Source organism: Ambystoma mexicanum, chromosome 10 (assembly GCF_040938575.1).
Source record: "Ambystoma mexicanum isolate Mex_15411 chromosome 10, UKY_AmexF1_1, whole genome shotgun sequence".
Lineage (NCBI taxonomy): Eukaryota > Metazoa > Chordata > Amphibia > Caudata > Ambystomatidae > Ambystoma > Ambystoma mexicanum.
The window spans coordinates 864,063,314-864,083,204 of record NC_090932.1 but is presented as its reverse complement, the minus strand read 5'-3'; the positions used below and the strand labels follow the sequence as shown (position 1 = coordinate 864,083,204).

The following is a 19,891-nucleotide window of genomic DNA, read 5'->3' as shown; positions in this document are numbered from 1 at the left end:
TTTACTGTGACAGAGAACTCTGCTCATTAGCTAAAGGGAAGGCACAAAAGGCTGTGCATTTATAGTAATAACCGCTCTAGTAAAACTCCTGCTATGGTATATAGGCCACAACCTGGTTTGCGAGGATCATATTCAACTGTTTTTATTTATGACAACAAAGCAAGTTTAAAGAGGAGATTCACACATCAGATTGATTTGAAGTGACTATACTGTCAATTTCATATTCATAACTTTCAAACAAATGATATACTTTGTTCCCTTTGAGAGTTCTTGCTAGAAATGTGATTATTTTTATTTTTCAGGTTAGGCTAAAACCCGTGACATATTTGCCACAAAACCAGTCTGGTAAATGATTTAATGGTGCTCAATGAGCATCACAGAATTTCTGAAAATAGGTCCTTTAGAAATTCTAACACATTTTGTGTTCAAAATTTCTCATATGATTCAATTAAAGGAGACGGGCTTCGTAAGGAAATTGAACAATATAACATTTTTTTTTTTTTTTTTTTTTTTTAGGTCTTCACTGTGTATTAGCAAGATCTCTCAAAAAACATGTATTTTGAAAAGTAATAGGTTGGGCGATATGTTTAAAAGGTTAATAGGTTAATGAAACTGTTATTGGGATTGAAAATGAACTCTGCACAAAATTAGAAGCAAACTGTACAAGCATCTGTATGTGAATTTCTTTAACATTTTTAAGCTTTTGTTCATTAACATTTTTTTGAATGAAAGTTGCTTTGTCCACTCCAATTACCAGTGTAAAAAAGGAAATGGGGAATCTAGGGGTAGAGGGCGCAAAAACTATAAGGAACTTCAAGTGATAATATAAAACAGAGAAGCAAAGCTTCACCAGTACCAATATCTAATCAAATACTCACTTTTTGTAAATGCAGCCAGTGGAAGCAGGTGGTAAATGTGTCCTCTACCACATTAAGTAGAATTTTAACTTTACAATAAACCTTCAATCCGACAGGAAGTTGGATTTCTGTGACAAATATACTTTAAATAATAATTTTGTAGCATAATATTTATAAAAAACTGTACATGTGCGTAGACGTTCTAATCTAAAAGCAATGACTAATATAGAATGCAAAGTTTTTCGGCAAAATTAGCTGTGCAATTAGAGTTCCTTTCAAAAGGAAAACTATCTTGCAAATGGTTTAGATATTCTCATTGGATAAATGTGTGTATGTAGCCGTACACATAACAGAATGAACAGAATAACATTAAAACGTGTCATAACATTCATCCAGTAATGATTATTTTGAACAACCACCATTGTCTTAAACCAGAACCAAAAGAAATACAACAATTTTGGGCCAACCATTTTGCATCTCTGATCCAATAGGGAAGACATCTTAAGTATAACCATAAACATCTAGCAGTTAACTACCTATATTAGAGCTGTATTGTAAATAACTGATGGAAAACAGTTTTGAAAAAAAAACACTTAGGAACTGCAATGTTCAAATAACTAGAGACAGATTAAACACATTCAAATAAGGTATAGTATAAAATTAAGTATTACTATAATTATCTGCATAGAAAAATTGCAGAAATAATTTACATTTTGCAGGCATAAATGAAACATTTACATCAATATTTTTTACAATTGCATTCAGTTTTAGGAAAAAGAAACCACTGATTTCCTAGTCTTTTTACAATAAGATTACCAACATTTTGGCAATAAAACCCCCATATATCTTAAGTTCACCATTGATTGCTTCTAATCTGCATTCTTTGAAGAATTTAAAATCTGTTGTTGCAACTCCTTTATCATCATCTCCAATTTCTGTCTTCCTTCACGTTCTTGCTTGAGTTCATCCTGCAGCTCTTGTCTGTCTGCTTCTGCTTTATCTAACCGTTGCTTCAGCTCAATCAACTGCAAAAAAGGAGCATCATTAAAAAAATGATTTACTCTCTGCTCAAATCTAAATTTGGGTATTTGCGCCAATCTCAAACACCACACAGAGCACATGCAAGCAACAGTCCCTAATAGCCTATAGTTAACTGCTGAAGTAAAATGACAGCAACATACACATCAATATATAGGACAAATATTACATAATTGCTATCGTCTTTATGACGCTTGTATCTGCTTAGATTTACATGCTTTGCTATGCTTTGCATAGGTCAGCATCTAGTGGTTGCTGTTTGTCGAAGATCAAAAAGGGACGTTGATGAGGCATGTTTGTAATACTATCCCTAGAGTGATGTGCACCGTACCCATGGACCTACATGCATCAAGGTCCTCAGATTGTTTGGTTTCAGACATGAGGGAGCATGAAGTGTATGTGTGAGTACAGGAAGGTAAAGAACCTTCAACTCCAAGAGGGGAGGAAGGGTGGGCGCATTTGAATCTAAGCAGATACAAGCATCAGAAAGACAATTAAAAGGTACCATTTGTCTTCCGAGGATTGTGTGTCTGCTTAGAATCACATGCTTTGCATAGACTAATTAGCAGTACCTGGAGAAGGAGGTGGATTGTTGGAAGTCCCAGTTCTAAAGACTGACACGAAATTTGGAGATACATTTTGGTGAGAATCGTTGATCTGTTATCAACACTACCTTGTCTTTATAAATGGATCTTGAACTGAGAGCATGTGGAATTCACTGACCCTCCTTATTGAAGTGATAGCTATTAGAAAGACAGTCTTATAGTTAAGATGTTTAAGACTAGCATTATGCATTGGGTAAAATGATGTTCCATGAGCTTTCTAAGATGACATTTAAATCACACCGTGGAGATGGAATTGAAATTGGGGGATACAGTCTTTGGACCCCGTTGATGAAGGCTTTAACCACAGGGACCAGCACCAAAGAATATTGCTCTGTGAGGTTGTGCATGCTGAGAGCAGAGATATATGGACTTTGGGAGAGTTTAACACTAACCCTGAATCTAACAGGTATAGCAGGTAATGTAATATGTTAGAAGGTGAACAGTCAACAAGATTGACATTGTTTTGTACCACAAGACAAACGTTTCCACTTGTTGAAACAACAATACCTTTGTTTTTGGTTTCCATACCCCCTTTAAGTTGTCCATGCATCTTTGAGAGAACTTTAGGTGTTCGAACTCTATAAACTCAGGAGCCAAATAGCCAAGTTCAGTGTTTGTGGATGGAGTGTTGTTCACTGATGTTGGGACATGTTGCAAGGGCTCGGCAGCTTGACTGGAGGGTAAACTGACAACCTGAGGTGTGCCAACCATGTTTGAAATGCCCACATTGGGGCAATTAGGATAATTGTAAGATGGGATCTGCTGGGGAGCCCGCTTTCTTGCTTTTGCTCACCAGGCTGTTTAATTTATCTGTTGAGATTGGGAGTATGAGGTTTAGATGGGTCATTGACTCCAGTGTTGGCTGGCTGGGTTGGTAGTTGGTGTTATTTGACCCGCTTAGTATGATGTTGGTGATTTTATTCTTGAAATGATTGGCAAGGTCGTTGCATAGTTTTTGTGTGGGGATCGACAAGTGTTGCAGCTGGATGGTCCAATCTCGTTTGTATGCTGAACATTTCTTTTTGGGCATTGCCTGCTATGGTGGTCCGTTCATTGTAGTATTTTGTTTTGCTTTGAGTATTTCCGCTTTGTATAGGTTGGTCTGTCTGTGTGTTTTTTTGTGTTGGTCATAGGTTTTTCTCCATTCGTGCTCTAGTTCCAGTTTTTGTTTGTATTGCTTTGAGGTGGGGAGTGAACCATCTTGCCACTGACTTCCTCTGTGATGGGATGAAAGCTTTTTCTGGTGCAATGTCAACGATTGTTTCCGTGATCTACTTTAGGATTGTTTTACGTCTAGGGTGTTCGGCAATAGTTTTGCCACTAGGCTGGTGTTTAGGTCTGCACTGTTAATGCTTAACCAGTTTCTTTTCAAGGTCCAAATCTTCATCTTTGTCTGTGTATATCTCCATTTCAGCTGGCTCCTGGTAAGGGACAGAAGGTTTAGTTCTTAATTGTTTGGACGGCACCTCTTTCTCTAAAACTTTAGGTTAGTGTTTAAGAGCACGTTTTTCTAAAAACGCCATAAATAAGGCCATTTTGTTCCCACCTGTGAGGCTAAAAACCTCGGGGTCATATTTGACTCCACACTCTCCTTCTCTCCTCACATCTCCGACGGCTCTAAGAAGTGACACTACCACCTGCACCTCCTCAGAGGTATTCTTTTTTTCCTCTCCTTCCCCTAGAAGCTCACTGTCTCCAGAGCTCTGGTTCTCTCTAGGCAGGACTACTGCAACAGCCTCTTTCTAAATCTGCATACCTCTACTCTCCACCCTCTGCAACTCTTCCAAAACAGGCCTGCTAGACTTGTCATTGGCCTCAAGCCCAGGGATTGTATCTCTACAGGACTGAAATCTCTGCAATGGCTCCCAGTGGCGGCGATGATTAAGTTCAAAACCCTCTTCATTGTCCACAAGGCCTTCTGGGGCCTCAATATCTTCAACTCTCTCTTCCTAAGCATCTTCCTTCTCAAGCTCTTCACTCATTCGTCTCCAACTCCCTCATGGTCAGTCGCTTCTCCAAGCAACGAGTTGGTGGTAGATCTCTCTTCTGCTGGGGCCTCCCTCTGGAACAGCCTCCCTGCCTCTCTGAAACTTGAGGAGAACCAGCTCCGGTTCCGGAAGCACCTCAAGACCTTACTCTTTGCTTCTGCTTTCTCTCCTCTCCCAGCTGATGATCTGGCTGAAACTGACACTGCACTGGTTACCTGGCTACCCTGTGACCTCAGGTCCAGGTCCCCTCCTCGCCAGTTGCACACCTGCTCTTCCCCCCTGGCAAACCCTGCATTCGGGGACTGTTCTGTATCCCTATAGCCCCCCTACTAGCACTTGACACCTGATGTCTGCACTTACGCTTGCACTTGCCACCAACAAGCCACACTTGCATTTATTGTCTTATTTATTTACTGTTTATCCTATGCACTGCACTGCCCCCTTGCCCCCCGCAATTTCCCCCCCGCCCCCCTGCACTTGCGTGATCTCATCGTCACCTGGCCTAGTAAGATCGTTGTCTCGGTCTCCCTCTGTCCCCCCCTCCTAGCCTCATCGCACCTTGAAACGTTGTCTATAGGCGTTTTATAAATGCCATATCATATCATCAGTGCCCTCGGATCTTTCTTTTGTCCATTCCCTTGATGAACCCAGGGACCCTTGTGGTGGAAAATCAACGTCTTGCGTTTTAACTGGTTACTCAGATTGTTTCCTCTTCTTGAGACCATCAGATAAATAAGAACCAACTTCGACATGTGTAGGTTTCTATTTTTCCAACATGCTTCAAAATAGTGATTTTGGCGCATGTTTTATTTGTAGTATCCTCCGGTGCAGAGGCAGTCAGCATTGACGTAGACTTTAGGCGATGCGTCAAGTGAGAAACATTAGGAGCCGATGTCCTTTATTCGACTGATCTGGTAGGCGCTAGGGTTGCAGTCTCTGCCGAGGATTTTGACCCTTTCAACAGAAGGGTCGAAAATGTGAATGGGCAAAATGTGTTTTGTAGCCGCAATATAATGCGCCAAAACATTCCTGTGTACCTGTTTAGCCTTGTCGCCAGGTGGCGTCTTTATAGCAGGGCATGGCGCTTGCCATTCAGAGCTGGGGACTGACCTACGGGAATCCAGAGTTTCTCGATCCAATATCGCTTCAGCTTCGAAACTAGCGCTGTCCTGTTTCTGGCTCTGACCCATCCGCCCCAGTAGGGCAATCCGTAGATGCCTCAGTTTGCCTCGCGAAAGCCGTCCAGCATTTTGACCACCAATATTTACGTGTTTTAGCCTTAAAAATCTTACAAGACCAGCGTGTCTTCCTGGTGATCTCTTTGAATGTAATAATTGCAGACTGTATTTCCACAAAAACTTTTTGTTGCACGTGGGGCAGAATTTAAAGTTAATCTTCTCCATGTTGGAAGTTGGAAGACAGCAAGATACATAATATTATAGGGCAAATATAAGGAGACATTCTCCTCGGCCTCAAGGTGCAAGTGTCCTTCACCACTCTCCCTACTGTTAAGGCCGAGGCCTGCAGCTATAGCCGTTGAATGTAGCCAGCAAATGCTGATCTCTGAAACCACTGTACACCTTGTATGATGGTCAAGATACTGCGGTGGTCATGCTCAATCAAGAGCTATGGTAGGATGGTTAGACTAAAATATTTTCAATATATCTCAAATGTGTGCTCAATCACAAGCAAAGTTAACACTTGGAGACAGTCTGAGTGAGAGTAATATGATGGTGGAAAAACACAATCTGAGTACCTCAACGTGTGAGGCATCATATGTATAATACACGTCACAGTAGAGTATTAGAGGAAACCCAGTCGACATTGCTTTTTCAAAAATCGAAAATATATCATCTAACACATCACACCAACCACTAGATGCCAACCTATGCAAAGCATGTGATTCCAAACAGATCCACAAGCAGAGATATAAAAATATATATCTATCTCAAGGAAAAAACTTTAGTTGCAGGGACGTTAAGGTGGCCTTAACGCAACACACCCCTTGACCTTAAGCTAAAACCACCTCAACTTCACACTGCCTGTTGTGCAGAGTATGACCACAATGATGACATCACTAATTAGATCATCTATGACATCACTAACGAAATCGGATTTGATTACAACACTAAATGGATATGGCCAGTGGCCTTTGGCAGTGCTCACTTTATAGTTTAATACATTAAGGGGCCACTAACCATGGTCAGTGGCCACATTTAAACACATTAAGGGGCTACTGTATATTTTACAACAGTAACCAGACACCAATCATGGGCTTCGCCCATGACAACTGTATATTCTACCACATTAAGGGGCCACTAGCCATGGCCTTCATCCATGACAAGTGGCCACGCCCTTTGGCCATCCCCCTGTATATTATAACACATTAAGGGGCAGTGTCCACTGCCTTTGTCCGTGCTCACTGTACATTTCACAACCCTCATCGGCCACAAGCCATGACCTTCGGCCAAAGGCAGTGGTCCCAGCCTTCGGTCGTGTCCACTGTATATTGTAACACATTAAGGGGGCACTATCTATGGTTGTTGGCCTTGGCCAGTGGCTACGGACTTTGGTTTGTGTCCCCTGTATATTGTACAACACTAACCAGCCACTAGTCATGGTCTTTGGCAATGCAGTGTCTACAGCCTTGGCAAAGGACACCGCTTAAATTATTATTTAGTTAAAGCTTTTATTAGCAAAGTCATAAATGATATTATGTCTGATGCCATCACAGGTGTAATCAGTGGTGTTATATATCACATACACAGTGATGTCACCATTGACTTCATCAGTGAGGTCACCAGGGATGTCATCATTGTGGTCATAGGCTACACAACAGGGGGGTTCTAAGCTAAGGTGGCTTTAGCTGAATTTCAGGGGTATTTTTGCCTTAAATTCTCACCTTAACGTCCCTGCAACTAAAGTTTTTTCCTTGAATTTCAAGGGTTTTGTTATTCAAGAAATTCTTTCCGCAGCACTGCCCATGACTTTTAGTCGTGCCCACTGTCCATTTTAAAACACTGCCAGACCAATAACCATGGCCGGCACAACCTATTTTAGACCACTACCAGACCACTAGCCAGGACCTTCAGCCATGCCCACCACTTGCAACATATCGCTCAATGACGATCAATCACAGACTGATTTTGACCTGTTTGGACAGTGGTATTTTTATGTATAAAAGAAGGCAAACTTTCAGAATGCACAATTTCTTTTAGGCAATGCGCAGTGAGATTACATTATTTGACAAGGTTCACACACTTTGGTTAAGCAACGTGCTACAAGCCCCTTGTTTTATGGCCGGTCTCTTAGTGACTGTTGTGATACACTGCACAACCCTAACTAACTGCATTTAAGCAGCACGGAAAAGGGAAATAAAATTAACGGCTGCAAGCATAATATATGCCCAAGTACTTTAGCCCCCATAACAAATATCAAAAGCTGGCACCCATGAATATATGCACTGTAAGTGAACATATACCTTAAAGTGAAAATATACAATGTAGCTCAATTGGCCTTCCCTTTACAAGACAAAACAGCATCGGACATTTGAAAAACGTAATGAACAAATAAACATCAGAAAAATAACCTGACCAGGTAAATATTCCAATGAATATGCTAGCAAAGTATAAAAGGTGCTAACCTTTTAAACCCAGCAATCTGCCTTGAAATATTCCCATGAAAACAAATTCCCAATACGAAAGTAGTGCTTGTGGTCTTGTGGGTAAGTGTTTGCTAATATGAGACAGGCAAGGTTTTAAGAGATTGTTAGGGAGAATTGTCTGTAAAGGCTAATTTCCCAAACCTAGTGATTCCCCAGCAGCTTTGCTGGATTTTTGGGGTTTATTTTTTCTCCTGCTAAGAGTGAGACTCTTTTCCTCCAACTTAGACATAATTTGAGGTGTTCCTTTGACTTTGTATGTGTTCTATGGGCTATAGGGTCCTTTTCCTGGGTTTCATGTGTTTTTGATATGTGGGTTACACAGCACCCTCCGTGCAGTAACCCAGGGGTGTCGTAGCGACCCCCAAACACAGACTCCATACCCTGGGACTGACTACTGTCTCCCAGGGCATGTAAAGTCACCATTGGCTTTACTAGTCTCAAATTGTGAACAGAACCAGTACAAACCATCATATTGTGGACGTACTGGTCGGGGCAATTCGATTGCCCCGGGGTCTGTTCGAGGGGGCACTGTCCAGTCCCCCCTGAGCGAGTTTTGGCTGGTGGCAGTGGATACTACTTTTTATATTTGACCGCGAATATATTCCTATGGGTTTTTCCCATTGTTCGAGGTTACCACTTTTTAAAATAGCCTCGAACATACCGCCGGTTTATTAAATTGATATAAAATCACCAGTTGGTATTTTTTGCTAAAACTTGGTTCCAAAATGCCGTTTGTGTTTGCTTCTGTGACTCCAACCCAAGTCGAGCCCTTTGTTCCACTTTTTGGCGGGCTTCTCCACAGAAGCCTCCAAAAGTGGTGCCACTTTGCCTGGGTACCACAGAGGGTGTGGAAGGGGTTTAGGCACCCTGGACTGAGTTGCCTCGGCAACTCAAGTCGCACTCTTGTGTGATTGGCCCAAGTGGTGAGCCGCCCGGCTCACCACTTAGCATGTTTGAGTGACAGCTAGGCTGAATGAATGGGGGTTTTCTGCATAAAAGCAGGGCTTTGGGGACTGGGACTTCAGACGTCGCCACAGGACCTAAAGAATCCGAGGAGGGAGAAGCCAAGCCGACCTGCAACGACGACACCACTGGTGGAGCCCTGCTGAACCGTCTCACCAATTTTCCCAACGACCGAGGAGATCTCCAGCCCGGAGAGTCTTCTTCCTTTGACTGGTGGGGATAACCAGTTTGCCAGTCTTTTCGCCTTCCTGGACCATCTCGTGGCCGCTTTGCCCGTGCCAAGCAAGCCGGCAACCGGAATACCACGGTTTACCACTACCGCAAAGAAAAGGGTGGTACCTTGTAACCGGGAAACTCCGCAGCTGGTTTCTTCCCTGGCAGTGCAACGACCTTCAGCTTTCCTCCACATCGAGACCTCCTCTTCCTCTGGACGAAACTCTGACTTGCACCCGCTGCCAGGAACAACTGCCCCCGCTGGAGCGTTCTTCCCATTTTCAGGTACTGTGTCCCGCCTGGCTTCCCTTGCGACAGATCGTTCGGGGTGACAGTAAATCCTCGATTTTCTAACCTGGGTTAGCTTGGGGCCTGTTAACTAACTTTTCCTGACTTGATCTCAACCTTTTGTGAACTATTTACAAAGACTGTTTGGGCATAACTCCACTGTGTGATCTTGGACACATTTCGCTTGCTCTCTCTAAGAGTGGGCCTGGCATTTGAACTTCCTTGCTCTCCAGTAGACTTTGCCTAACCTGCCTCACTGTGGTACTTTGAAAAGTATTGAGATGTGTGTGCTTTCATAACTCTGCCTTTTTCCCTCCCTTTATAAATAACTTATCAGAGTGCCATCTTATGTTAAGCGATCACCTCGGTCTGAAAATAAGTGGTGTTTCTCACTAAGACTTGTCTAATAAGTCATTAGGGTTGTGTATATATATATATATATATATATATATATATATATATATATATATATATATATATATATATATATATATATATATATATATATATATATATATATATATATAAAATAGTAACTGTGTGTTGAATTTACTTACCTCTTTTTGTGCTAGTATAATTTACAAGTGTGTCTTTAAATAAATAATTATATACTTTTACACCAAAGCTCTGGTCAGTGTTTGCTTGTGTTACTGTATCTCTGTACCTATTATGTATACTCTATATACTGCCTAACACCTTGAGAGAAGTGACTGCTCAGGCACAGCTACCAGGTAAATCTGGGTGGTACAGACTGCTACCAATTGGGTTTACTGCCAACCACCTGTAGTCCTAAATCTTTTGCAGTGGTCCCTAAGGGAACTGCACAGGTTTCTGCCTAACAGAGATGACACAGACAAGTGAAACACAGATTGAAAGCCTTTATCCTCAATGGTCAGGATGAACGCCTAACTTGCCCTAACAAGATGGAAATGTTCCCTAAAGGAAAGAAAACTACGGGAAGTCTAAGTCGGTCAGTCCAAAACAAAATGCCGTGTCTCAAAACCAATGCTTGTCCTCACTTCAGCAGAATAATAAGGTGAATGGGTTTTGGCCAACTCAATAGTGTTAAAAATAAAGCTAATGTGAATTCATTCATAACATGAGGTCACTACTAAGGCACCCCACAAGGCACTGCTCCTGAAGCCCACAAACACTTTGTTGCCCACCGCCATAACCCATCCCCGGAGCGCAAACTACAACCTACTAGGAGCCCTCGTTAACGCTAGATCACTCCCAGTTCATGCTCTGCATAGCCATGACCTGATAACCATGCAAAATCTAGACTTATTGGCCATCACTGAAAGGGGGTTCACCAAGCCTCTGGCCCAGCACTCTCTAGCCATCCCAGACGGATTCTCCATCCTAAGGTTCGATAGACCACTTACCTGAGGTGGAGGCATCACTTGTCTACAGAGGCTCCCTCCAAATCAGACCTTGGAGGTATATCCATTGAGGGTTACTGTGAGCGTCTCTCGATTAAATTGGCCATTACCTCCACTGATTCCATCACCATACCCATCCTCTATCGCCAGCCAGGCCCATCAGATACCTTTGAGAAAGCATTGGCCATACCATAGGCAACGACATGAAGTCCACGTCTAGAGTTATACTACTGGGTGACCTCAATCCAGGCCTCCACGACCCCCTAGATATGGCAGGTACCACAGTAGCCAATGCCCTCACAGACCTCTGCTTCACACACCATATTACCTCACCCACCCACAACAAAGGCAGAACCTAGATTGGATTGCCGATCCTCATCACCTCCAACATCCCCCCTGCCCTTGGTCAGACCACCACATACTGAGCTGCTCTCTTCCTGCACGGATACTACCATTACCCTCCCTACCCACCCACCCATGTTACCACCCACACTAGCTTGCAGCTCCCGCAGAATCACCAAAGAGTCTATTGCACCCTCCCTCTTGCCACTTAGCCTGGAAAGCCTTAAGGTTACTGACCATCAAAGCCTAGCAGACATCTATGTCAACACGCTGACCAATTAAGTGAACCCGGTGGCCCTGCTCCGCCCCAGAAAATCCAAACCGACCTTCCACCTCAACCATTGCTTCACCTCTGACCTCCAAGCACTGCGCTCTCAGAAGAGGCAGGCGGAAGCCACTTGGAAACAAACATCAGACCACCATAAAATAAGATGTAATAAGATTGCTAAAGAAAACAAACAAGCCATCTTGGCAGCCAAAGCTGAAGTCTACAATACCAGAATTGCTAAAGCCAGCACCAGAGAATTATTTATAACTAGAATCTCCCGTCCCAGCCCCTAACAGCATCAACAAAGACAAAACTTGGTGCACTAATATTCAGAATGCCATGCGCACCAAAATATGCATGCTACAGCAAAAAATGTCAAATAAACAAGCATTGATCACCACTCCCAACCCGCCACCCATCACTAAAATACACCCGCACCTCCATTCCACTTTACAGATATCTCAGAACGAGAAACAGCCAATAGCCTCAAACTGTCCAAATGTAAAGGAGACATCTGTCCAGCATCGATCATCAAAGATTGCTACGAAGCCCTAATCCCCTTCATCACTAAATTCATCAACGCTTCATTCTCAGACAACCTGGTCCCGTCTAGCCTCAAAGAATTCTGGGTCCTCCCTGTTCTGAAAAAACTATCTCTGGGCCCGGCGATGCCAAACAACTGCCACCCGATTACTACAGTACCCTTCCTCCTTACCATCTTGGATAGAGCAGCCTACATTCAGACCCAAGATTACTTGGAATCTAATCATATCCTAGGGATTCAGCAAACAGGCTTCCGTCCAGATCATGGCACTGAATCAGCTACATTGGATCTAAAGCTCCAACTGGATGCCTTCAGAGATGAGGGCACACCAGCCATTCTCCTCCTATTGGATCTCAGCCGCTTTCAACCTAGTAGACTATGAGACCCTTTGTCACTCCCTCACCGTCTCTGCTAACTTCTACCACGAGGCCACTGCATTGATATCATCTTTCATAGAGGGCAGATCCACAAGAGTCTTCTCAGACATTGCGAGTGCCCTGCCTATCCCCATACCTTGTGGCGTCCCTCAAGGCTCTTTCATTCCCCACACCCCCCTGTGCAACATATTCACCAAACCCCTATTTGACCTACTGGACGACATAGGCATATCCTGCACCAACTTTGCCGATGACACCCAAATACTCCTTCCCTTGTCAGGCTCCTACGACGAAGACTCCCTCAGGCTCAACAAAGTGCACGCAACTATCCAGACTGGGGGGCATGGCTAAATGGCCATGCGATACGCTGTGTTCTCTGGGAGCTCCTGCTGATCAGTCGAAGATCCTAAGGAAAAAGACCTTTTGAGTCTGCTGTGCAGCATCAAATGGAATCTGCAGAAACATGAATATATGACGGATGCACCACTTGCATGCCCAGTGAAATTCCTAACACGAAGAATTAACTGGGAGCTGAAGAAGTTTGTGTAAGGCGGCTGGTGGACAAACAAGATGGCGGCTACAGAACAAAGAATAGCCAGTAGACAGCTGCAGCGCAACAGTGTAGCCAGCCAAAACGCTGCTGTAGCGCGACCGCCTGTCGGATGGCTAAGGGATTGAAACGGTGCAAAGGCTAAAGTGTCCACGGCCGTGGACGAGGTAGTGAAAAGTAATAAGACTTTGGCTGTGAGAGAAAGCCAGCTGAGGCCTACGCAGCACCGCGAGCACTGGAGTGGCACAGAAAACAGAACGAGGTGCCAGAAAGATGAATGGGTGCGAGTCATCTCTCCCACACGGAGTGAAGCTGAATGAGCTTTCTGGGTCACCAGGCTACCCGATAGGAAGTATGCGGAATACAATGGAATCTCACACAGCAGCGGAGGAGATTAAATGGAAGTGTGAGATCATATCTCACTAAATCAGATGGGGAGTGCAGCTGACGAGAGGCCGAGAAACAAAATCCCTCAGGCGCTCGGGACTGAAGCGTACCTGACACGGAGTTCAGTAACAATGTATCCAGGCTCGATCATTGGAGAGCGGGCCCAATAACACGAGCCAGTGAAACTGACACCCGCAGTGAGACAGGGTAATCCCACACATCACCGGAGCAAAACGAATTCACGACAAGTACAGGCAGACCACTAAGGAAGGATTCAGAAACGTGACAGGGACACTGGAAGCCCACATGAGGTACAAGCTGCAAATGCAGACTGCATGACCCAGGGGCCACAAGAGAGCAAGTGGTAACACACCAGGGAGCATCACACCAGCCCAATCCATACAAGGATGTGGCTCTTTGGAAAGCTATTTATACGGCCTGCATACCGATTGTATGAGGACCCCGGTACATGGAATCAAGAGGGCGCCCGTTACAGAACAATAGGGGAGGACAAGAAGCTGGAACGAAGAATCACGGAATAACGGGGCCTGCGGTTTGTGGTGGACTGGGATACTGCAACCATATAATACATAGCAGTGCAGAGCAAGCACCTTCACCTGAGTCAGTGGACGAGGAGGCAGCTGGGATCTGGCTGGAAGCTGCCAGTGTACCAAATCACACACAAAGTGGGGGGGGGGGCTATACAGACACGAGAGTCTCTAGCCACAAAACAAAAAGGAACACAAATAGGTGAAGGTTGGCTATAGTCAGGATATTTGGTCTGGAGACCGCACTGGGCACAATGGGAGTATACTGAGGGAGCCCCCACAGAGCAAGCTGAGCACGGGAACCTGCTTAGAACGCAACAAAGGAGCAGCGCAATCCGTATAAGACAGGGGAAGACAAAGCACACGAACTAGCAGACGGCCCAGTCGATACTGAAGCCTGAAACACTGAGCTGGGAAGTGGTTACACCGACTACACCGGTGAGAGGTACAGATCTGCAGTTTTGCTGTAATTTGGGCTGGAATGCGGAGGTAATGGACGGAGCAGACTGAGCTGTTAAGGCTTGGGGAACGGTGGTCGCACATGAAACGCAAGCCTCTGCTAAAATACCGGCAAAACACTGGGCAGCCACAGACTAGGACCACATAGGCAAACTTGACACCAGAAGGTCTGCAGCACCGTGCCCTGGCCCGTTAACAATGAATCCTTGCACAATTTGATTGAGGCCTGCGTGTGACCCCCCCCCTCATGGTTCAAGGGCTCAGGAGAGCTACTATAAAATTCAGAGAGACACCACAACACATGAGATAAAAGGCACGGAGGAGCTGCCTGTACCCAAGCAACTAGCCCCCAACACAGGAGTGCGGGCCCATCGTAAAGTGGCACCTGACACGTCTGCCTCTACACACACACAAAGATGGCATCCAAGCTGCCCAAAGTCAAAGCGAAACAGTCATCCATAGAGGAATTTGCCAAATCACCAACAACGGAAGGGGCAAAGCTTAGGGACAGTGCATACAAGATGCAGGAGCCACAGTACGTAACGACCAACAGATAATGGATGCTGGATGCTATAGCCAAACTAAAAGTATCTTGGGAGCGCAAAATTGACACTGCGATCTCGGAATTGAGGACCTCGCTTGAATTCAAGATTGACACAGTGAGCGTGGATGGGAATCTATTGCGACACAGGTTTTCCGGGCGCTGGCCGAGTGCACAGGTAGCCTGGAAAAGGAGGTGGAAGCTAACACAAGCTCTTGCTTGACTAACACAAAGGAGATCCATATGTTGCAACAACGGGTGCGCAATCTAGAGAACAGAGCTGAAGAAGCAGAAGGGCGTACGTGCAGAAATAACGCACGCATTGTGGGGCTTCTGGAAGGCGAAGAAGGTTCGGACCAGACAAATTAAGTTGAGAATATGTTATTGCAAGAGATAACAGGCAGAGCACGCAGCCAGGGGTTCGCAGTGTAAAGGGTGCATAGAGCCATGATCAAGAGACCACTACCGGCGCACCCCACCACGACCAATCATCGCCAAGATAATGAACTACAAAGACAGGGAGAAGGTTTTAGAGCATTTCCGTAAAGGAGGGACAATAAGCAGGCCATCCACGACCATCAGCGCATATCCAGACTATACCTTCTTGGTGCAAAAACAGCGCCTGAATTACGTGGCGGTCAAGAAGAGGTTACGTGTAGCGGGCTTTAAATACATGTTGCTGTACACGGCAAAGATGAAAGTGTTCCACAAGAACAAGGCCCTTTTTTTCAATTCACCAGAGGATGTGACAGCATGGCTGGACGCACTGGCCACTTCCATCGAAATCCTTGGACCAGCCCTCTATAGGCCTCCTGGAGGGTTAACTGTATGACTCGGAACCCCCTCCGAAACCCTTAGTCGATCTGCTCGACTTTCCGCCAGAGGCACGAAAGGATGGCCGGTGTTGCTGAAGGGTGCCCAGGGCATGAGTTGTCTCCGTGTCAGTGTTGATGGTCTGCAAAGACTTGTTGACAGTCTTCCCGAAGAGGTTGTCCCCGTCAAAGGGCTGGACCTCCTGGAAGACGTTGGTGGCCTTCAGCCAGCCTCAACACCCGAGACAGACACTGTTCCCCATCTGTCGAAAACCTATGTCAGCGATGTACAGGGCCACCGTAATGGCATGGTCCGACGCCACCTATCCTTCCAGGAGGCGGGAGGACACCTCTACCCATTTGTCGTCGGGCAGGAAGTCCAGAATCTGGGAAGTTTCTACCAAAGTTCTCCTTCGTACCTGGCCAGAATCGCCAGTCCGTTGGCTGCCTTGACTGTTGACGCTGCTAGTAGACGATCCTTCTCCCCATGGCGTCCAACTTCTTTCCCTCGATGTCCAGAGGGAAAGAGGACGAAGATGAGGGGTTAGATCTCTTCCTCACAGCCGCCGATACCACAGAGTCTGGCGACGGTTGCGACCATAGGCATCTGGGTGCAGACTCCGGCACCCAGTATGTTTTCTCTAGCCTATCCTGCTTGACAGGGGCTGTGGTTAGGTTCTCCATCAGAGCCAGGCCCTCCTCCCAAATCTCATCCAGGAGGGGTACCGCCATGATGGTCGTCTTCTTTGCCTCGCGCCTCTGGTAGAGGAAACTTCTTTTTGGTCTCTTCGGTTGTCCGCTGGAAGAGCTTGGACGCTCTGGTCACCATGGCATGAAACAATCCCACCATGGCATGAAACAATCCCACCTCATCCGCAGGGGACGACTTGTCTGCGAGCTGCCTGCCATGACGATGTCCTCGTCCGTTGTTGCTGTGTCAGTTCCAGTGTGCTGGTCCCTTGGGGGGAAGGAGCGGAGTTTGATGAGGCAGAGCTGGGTGCCGCTTCCTTTTTCGCCAGGTGGTGATCCAGGGGCCTGCTCTTCTGAATTTTCGACACCAACGTGTGCAGGGTCGAGAGTATATCCAACGCTACATCTCTCAGAGCTGGTTTGGCTGGCCTACTAGGCCCCGCACTGCTGGCATTTCTGTCGTCGTCCCAGTTTCTGCAGTCGTGTCCGTTTCCCTCGCCATCCCCGACAACCTCATGGATCGTGTATATGGACTCCTGGTCTTCCTCATCCGAGGGCGAAGCATCAGTTCCTTGGAGTATGATTCGCCCTGAGGACTCCTCACCCCCCCCCCTCCTTTTTTGCATCCTGAGGGATCTGATTCGGGCTTAGCTCCGGCATCCTCCTTTCCTGGTGTCCTCCCAATGGCCCTGGTGGAGGCCTCCCGCCTCGGGTGCAGGGACACTCTGGGCGCAGCCGGGGCTACCTTGACTGGGTCAGCCTCTTGGGCCTTGGAGAGAGAGCGGCCGCTACCAACTCGATCGTTGACTATTTTTTTTGTGCCGCTTGGGCCTTTCTAAACCAGGTTGGTCACCTTTACTTGCGCCTTAGGCTTCTTGGGCTACTCCCACAGCTTAGTCGGGTTGGCCAACTTCCTCTTTGAGGAGGTGGATTGATGGCTGGAGATGGAGGCAGACGGTGAGGTTGAACACGCAGTGCTTGTCCTTGTCTTAGTCCCCCACGGTTGGAGCGCTCTCAAAGGACTTAGGAGACCACTCCTTGGACCTGCCGGTACTGGGTGAGGAATGCCCTTGATTGGGGAATGGGGTAGAGGCCTTGGCGCCGAGTCAAGCCGCCAGTCTACTGTGACGATCTTTCATGGTTCTCTTGCAGAACCCGAGGCAAATCTCGCAATCTCCTTCTTGGTGGTCCGGTTGGAGACAGCAGAGGCACTGAAGGTGTTTGTCCTCTACAAACACGTTCTGCAGTTCGCAGCTGGAACAGAGCTTGAAAAGGGAGCTTCCCTCTTTCTTCTCTTCCGACATGGTCCGGAGTGCGGAGTAGGCCCGAAGGCCTTCTGGAACTTTCAACGAACACTCGACGATCCTTGCCATTGAGGAGCGCCAAAATTCACTGACAAACTGATCCCCTTTTGTCAGGCTTGGTTTGACTAAAATAGGACTTTCTCAAAAAAGCGTGACAAAACATAGAATAGCTTACGGAGCAAAGCACAAGGACTCCCAACACTTGAAAGTGTGGATACAATCTGAAGATGGCTGCCAGAGGAGGGGCTTAGGGAGAGGGCAGTCACTGGCTGGGAGCAGTATGACCCAGAGTGCAGTGATTGGTTTAGAGGAGAAAGACCGTTAAGTGAAACTTTTTTCTTTTACCAAGAATTCCTGGGCCGAACGGGGAATATTCATGAGCATGTGAATCCATACCAGACCCCATGCTGGAGAAGTCTGAGTTATAGTTGGAAAACGGGCTTTTACATTCTCTTGCTTTTCTTAGAGTGTGAGTGTTCGACAGAAGATCTTGGGGTAAGGTAGGACATGCGTGATGATATTCTATGACAGTAGAGGGGAGGTAGGGTAGATCAGGATTAGGAAAAGGGGGATGCCAGATCTCGTCTTCGGGCATCCCACTTCCGTTCTTCAAAGAGCATCCATCCCAGCAGTACCCCTTTGCAGCTTCACTCCCGGGGTCAGAATCTGGCAGTCTTACTCTTCTCTTACCTGAGGGGGGTCTTCAGCGGGTCAAATGTGAGAACGCACTCAGAGTTCTCACAATAGTTAAACACCTGAGCAAGCTTGAAACCTAAAAAGGTTTTGTGTCTCTCTGAAAAAAATGTTACACTGTCTACCCAACACGTAACATGAAATGAGAGGGCAAGTAAGTCATGAGTATTTGCCCACAGTGTGGCAATAGAGGTTGCAATCCCGGACACTGGTACAGTTATGTCCCCCCCCCATCCCCTCTCACCCCCTCCCTCCTGAGTGTTGCTGGTTTTCAAGTTACTAGACCACTTGATAACTTAAAGCAACACGGCCTGAGGGGGCTGGCATCTTCCTGCTTTAAAGCCAAGCAGCATCAGTACCAGTTACTGCATGGTCGGGACTCCCGGATGCCTATTCCAGTATATGGGCTACAGATAGCTGGGTTTATGTGTAGTTTTATAGCTGCAAATATCGGAAAACCTGCCAGGAACAAATACCCTAGGGCCCGCACCCCCCACCCCTCCCAGGCACCCTCACAAAATCTCTCCCTCATCTGTGCCAGCTCCCCCCACTCCCCAGATGGCCTCCTACCATCCGCTGCCCTCTCCCATTCCCCACAACACACTGTTTCTGTGTTGTAGTTTGCTTTGAGATGTCGGCTATTCACAGCTATAGCGGAGGTTACAGAAAAGCTTTGTGTTGCAAACTCAGTCCGTAGACCCACCATCAACTCCAAATTTCACTTGGTCACCTCTCGTCTCCCCCACTCCATGCCTGATGGCATTTACATGTTTTTTACCTGCAAATGACTTTTTTCCTGAGTTTCATTTTCCTCGGCTATAATGTGGCCATCTCTCACATCGAGAGGAAAAAAAAAGAAAAGATGGTGGCCGTTTCATTTAGAAACACCCTGTTTCTTGGCAATTTACCTGAGATATAGCCATCGATTTTGGAGAAGGGGACACCCCTTCTCCATCAAATTTTATTTTAAACTACTGGACAGAATAACCTCAAACCACAAAAACGCCTCAAGTTGATGCCTAAGTTGTTTCAGACTTGGTCCTATTCCGTCCAGCAGTTTGGACTGTGAGATCTGGCAAATATTGACTTTAAAAAAAAAACTTTAACGAATCTTGACCAAACTTTGCCATTTGGGGCTTGTGGGCCAGTGCGTCCCCAATTACCTTCAAAATATTTGCCAAACCCGTCGCTCAAGTCAAAAGTTATTGGCAATTCATTTTTGGGGGGTTCCAATGGGAGACCGACTCAACTAGTGGGTGGTGACCGCCACCCTAATACCACCCCAATATATATATCAGACATGCATTACTCACCGTAATAGCATTTCTGATGCTTGCATCTCCTTAGATGCGCATGCTCTGCATAGTCTGACATCTAG

General features: G+C 46.0%; 1 protein-coding gene across 1 annotated transcript in view; it reads right to left on the bottom strand.

The window, feature by feature from the left end:
- Window positions 1-516: 516 nt before the first annotated feature.
- SKIL (SKI like proto-oncogene) overlaps window positions 517-19,891 on the bottom strand; it is a 621,859-nt gene continuing 602,484 nt past the window's right edge. The window contains exon 7 of the mRNA XM_069618566.1: window positions 517-1,882. Within this exon, the coding sequence (XP_069474667.1) occupies window positions 1,727-1,882 (156 nt within the window). The 3' untranslated portion in view covers window positions 517-1,726. The remainder of the gene's footprint in view (window positions 1,883-19,891) is intronic.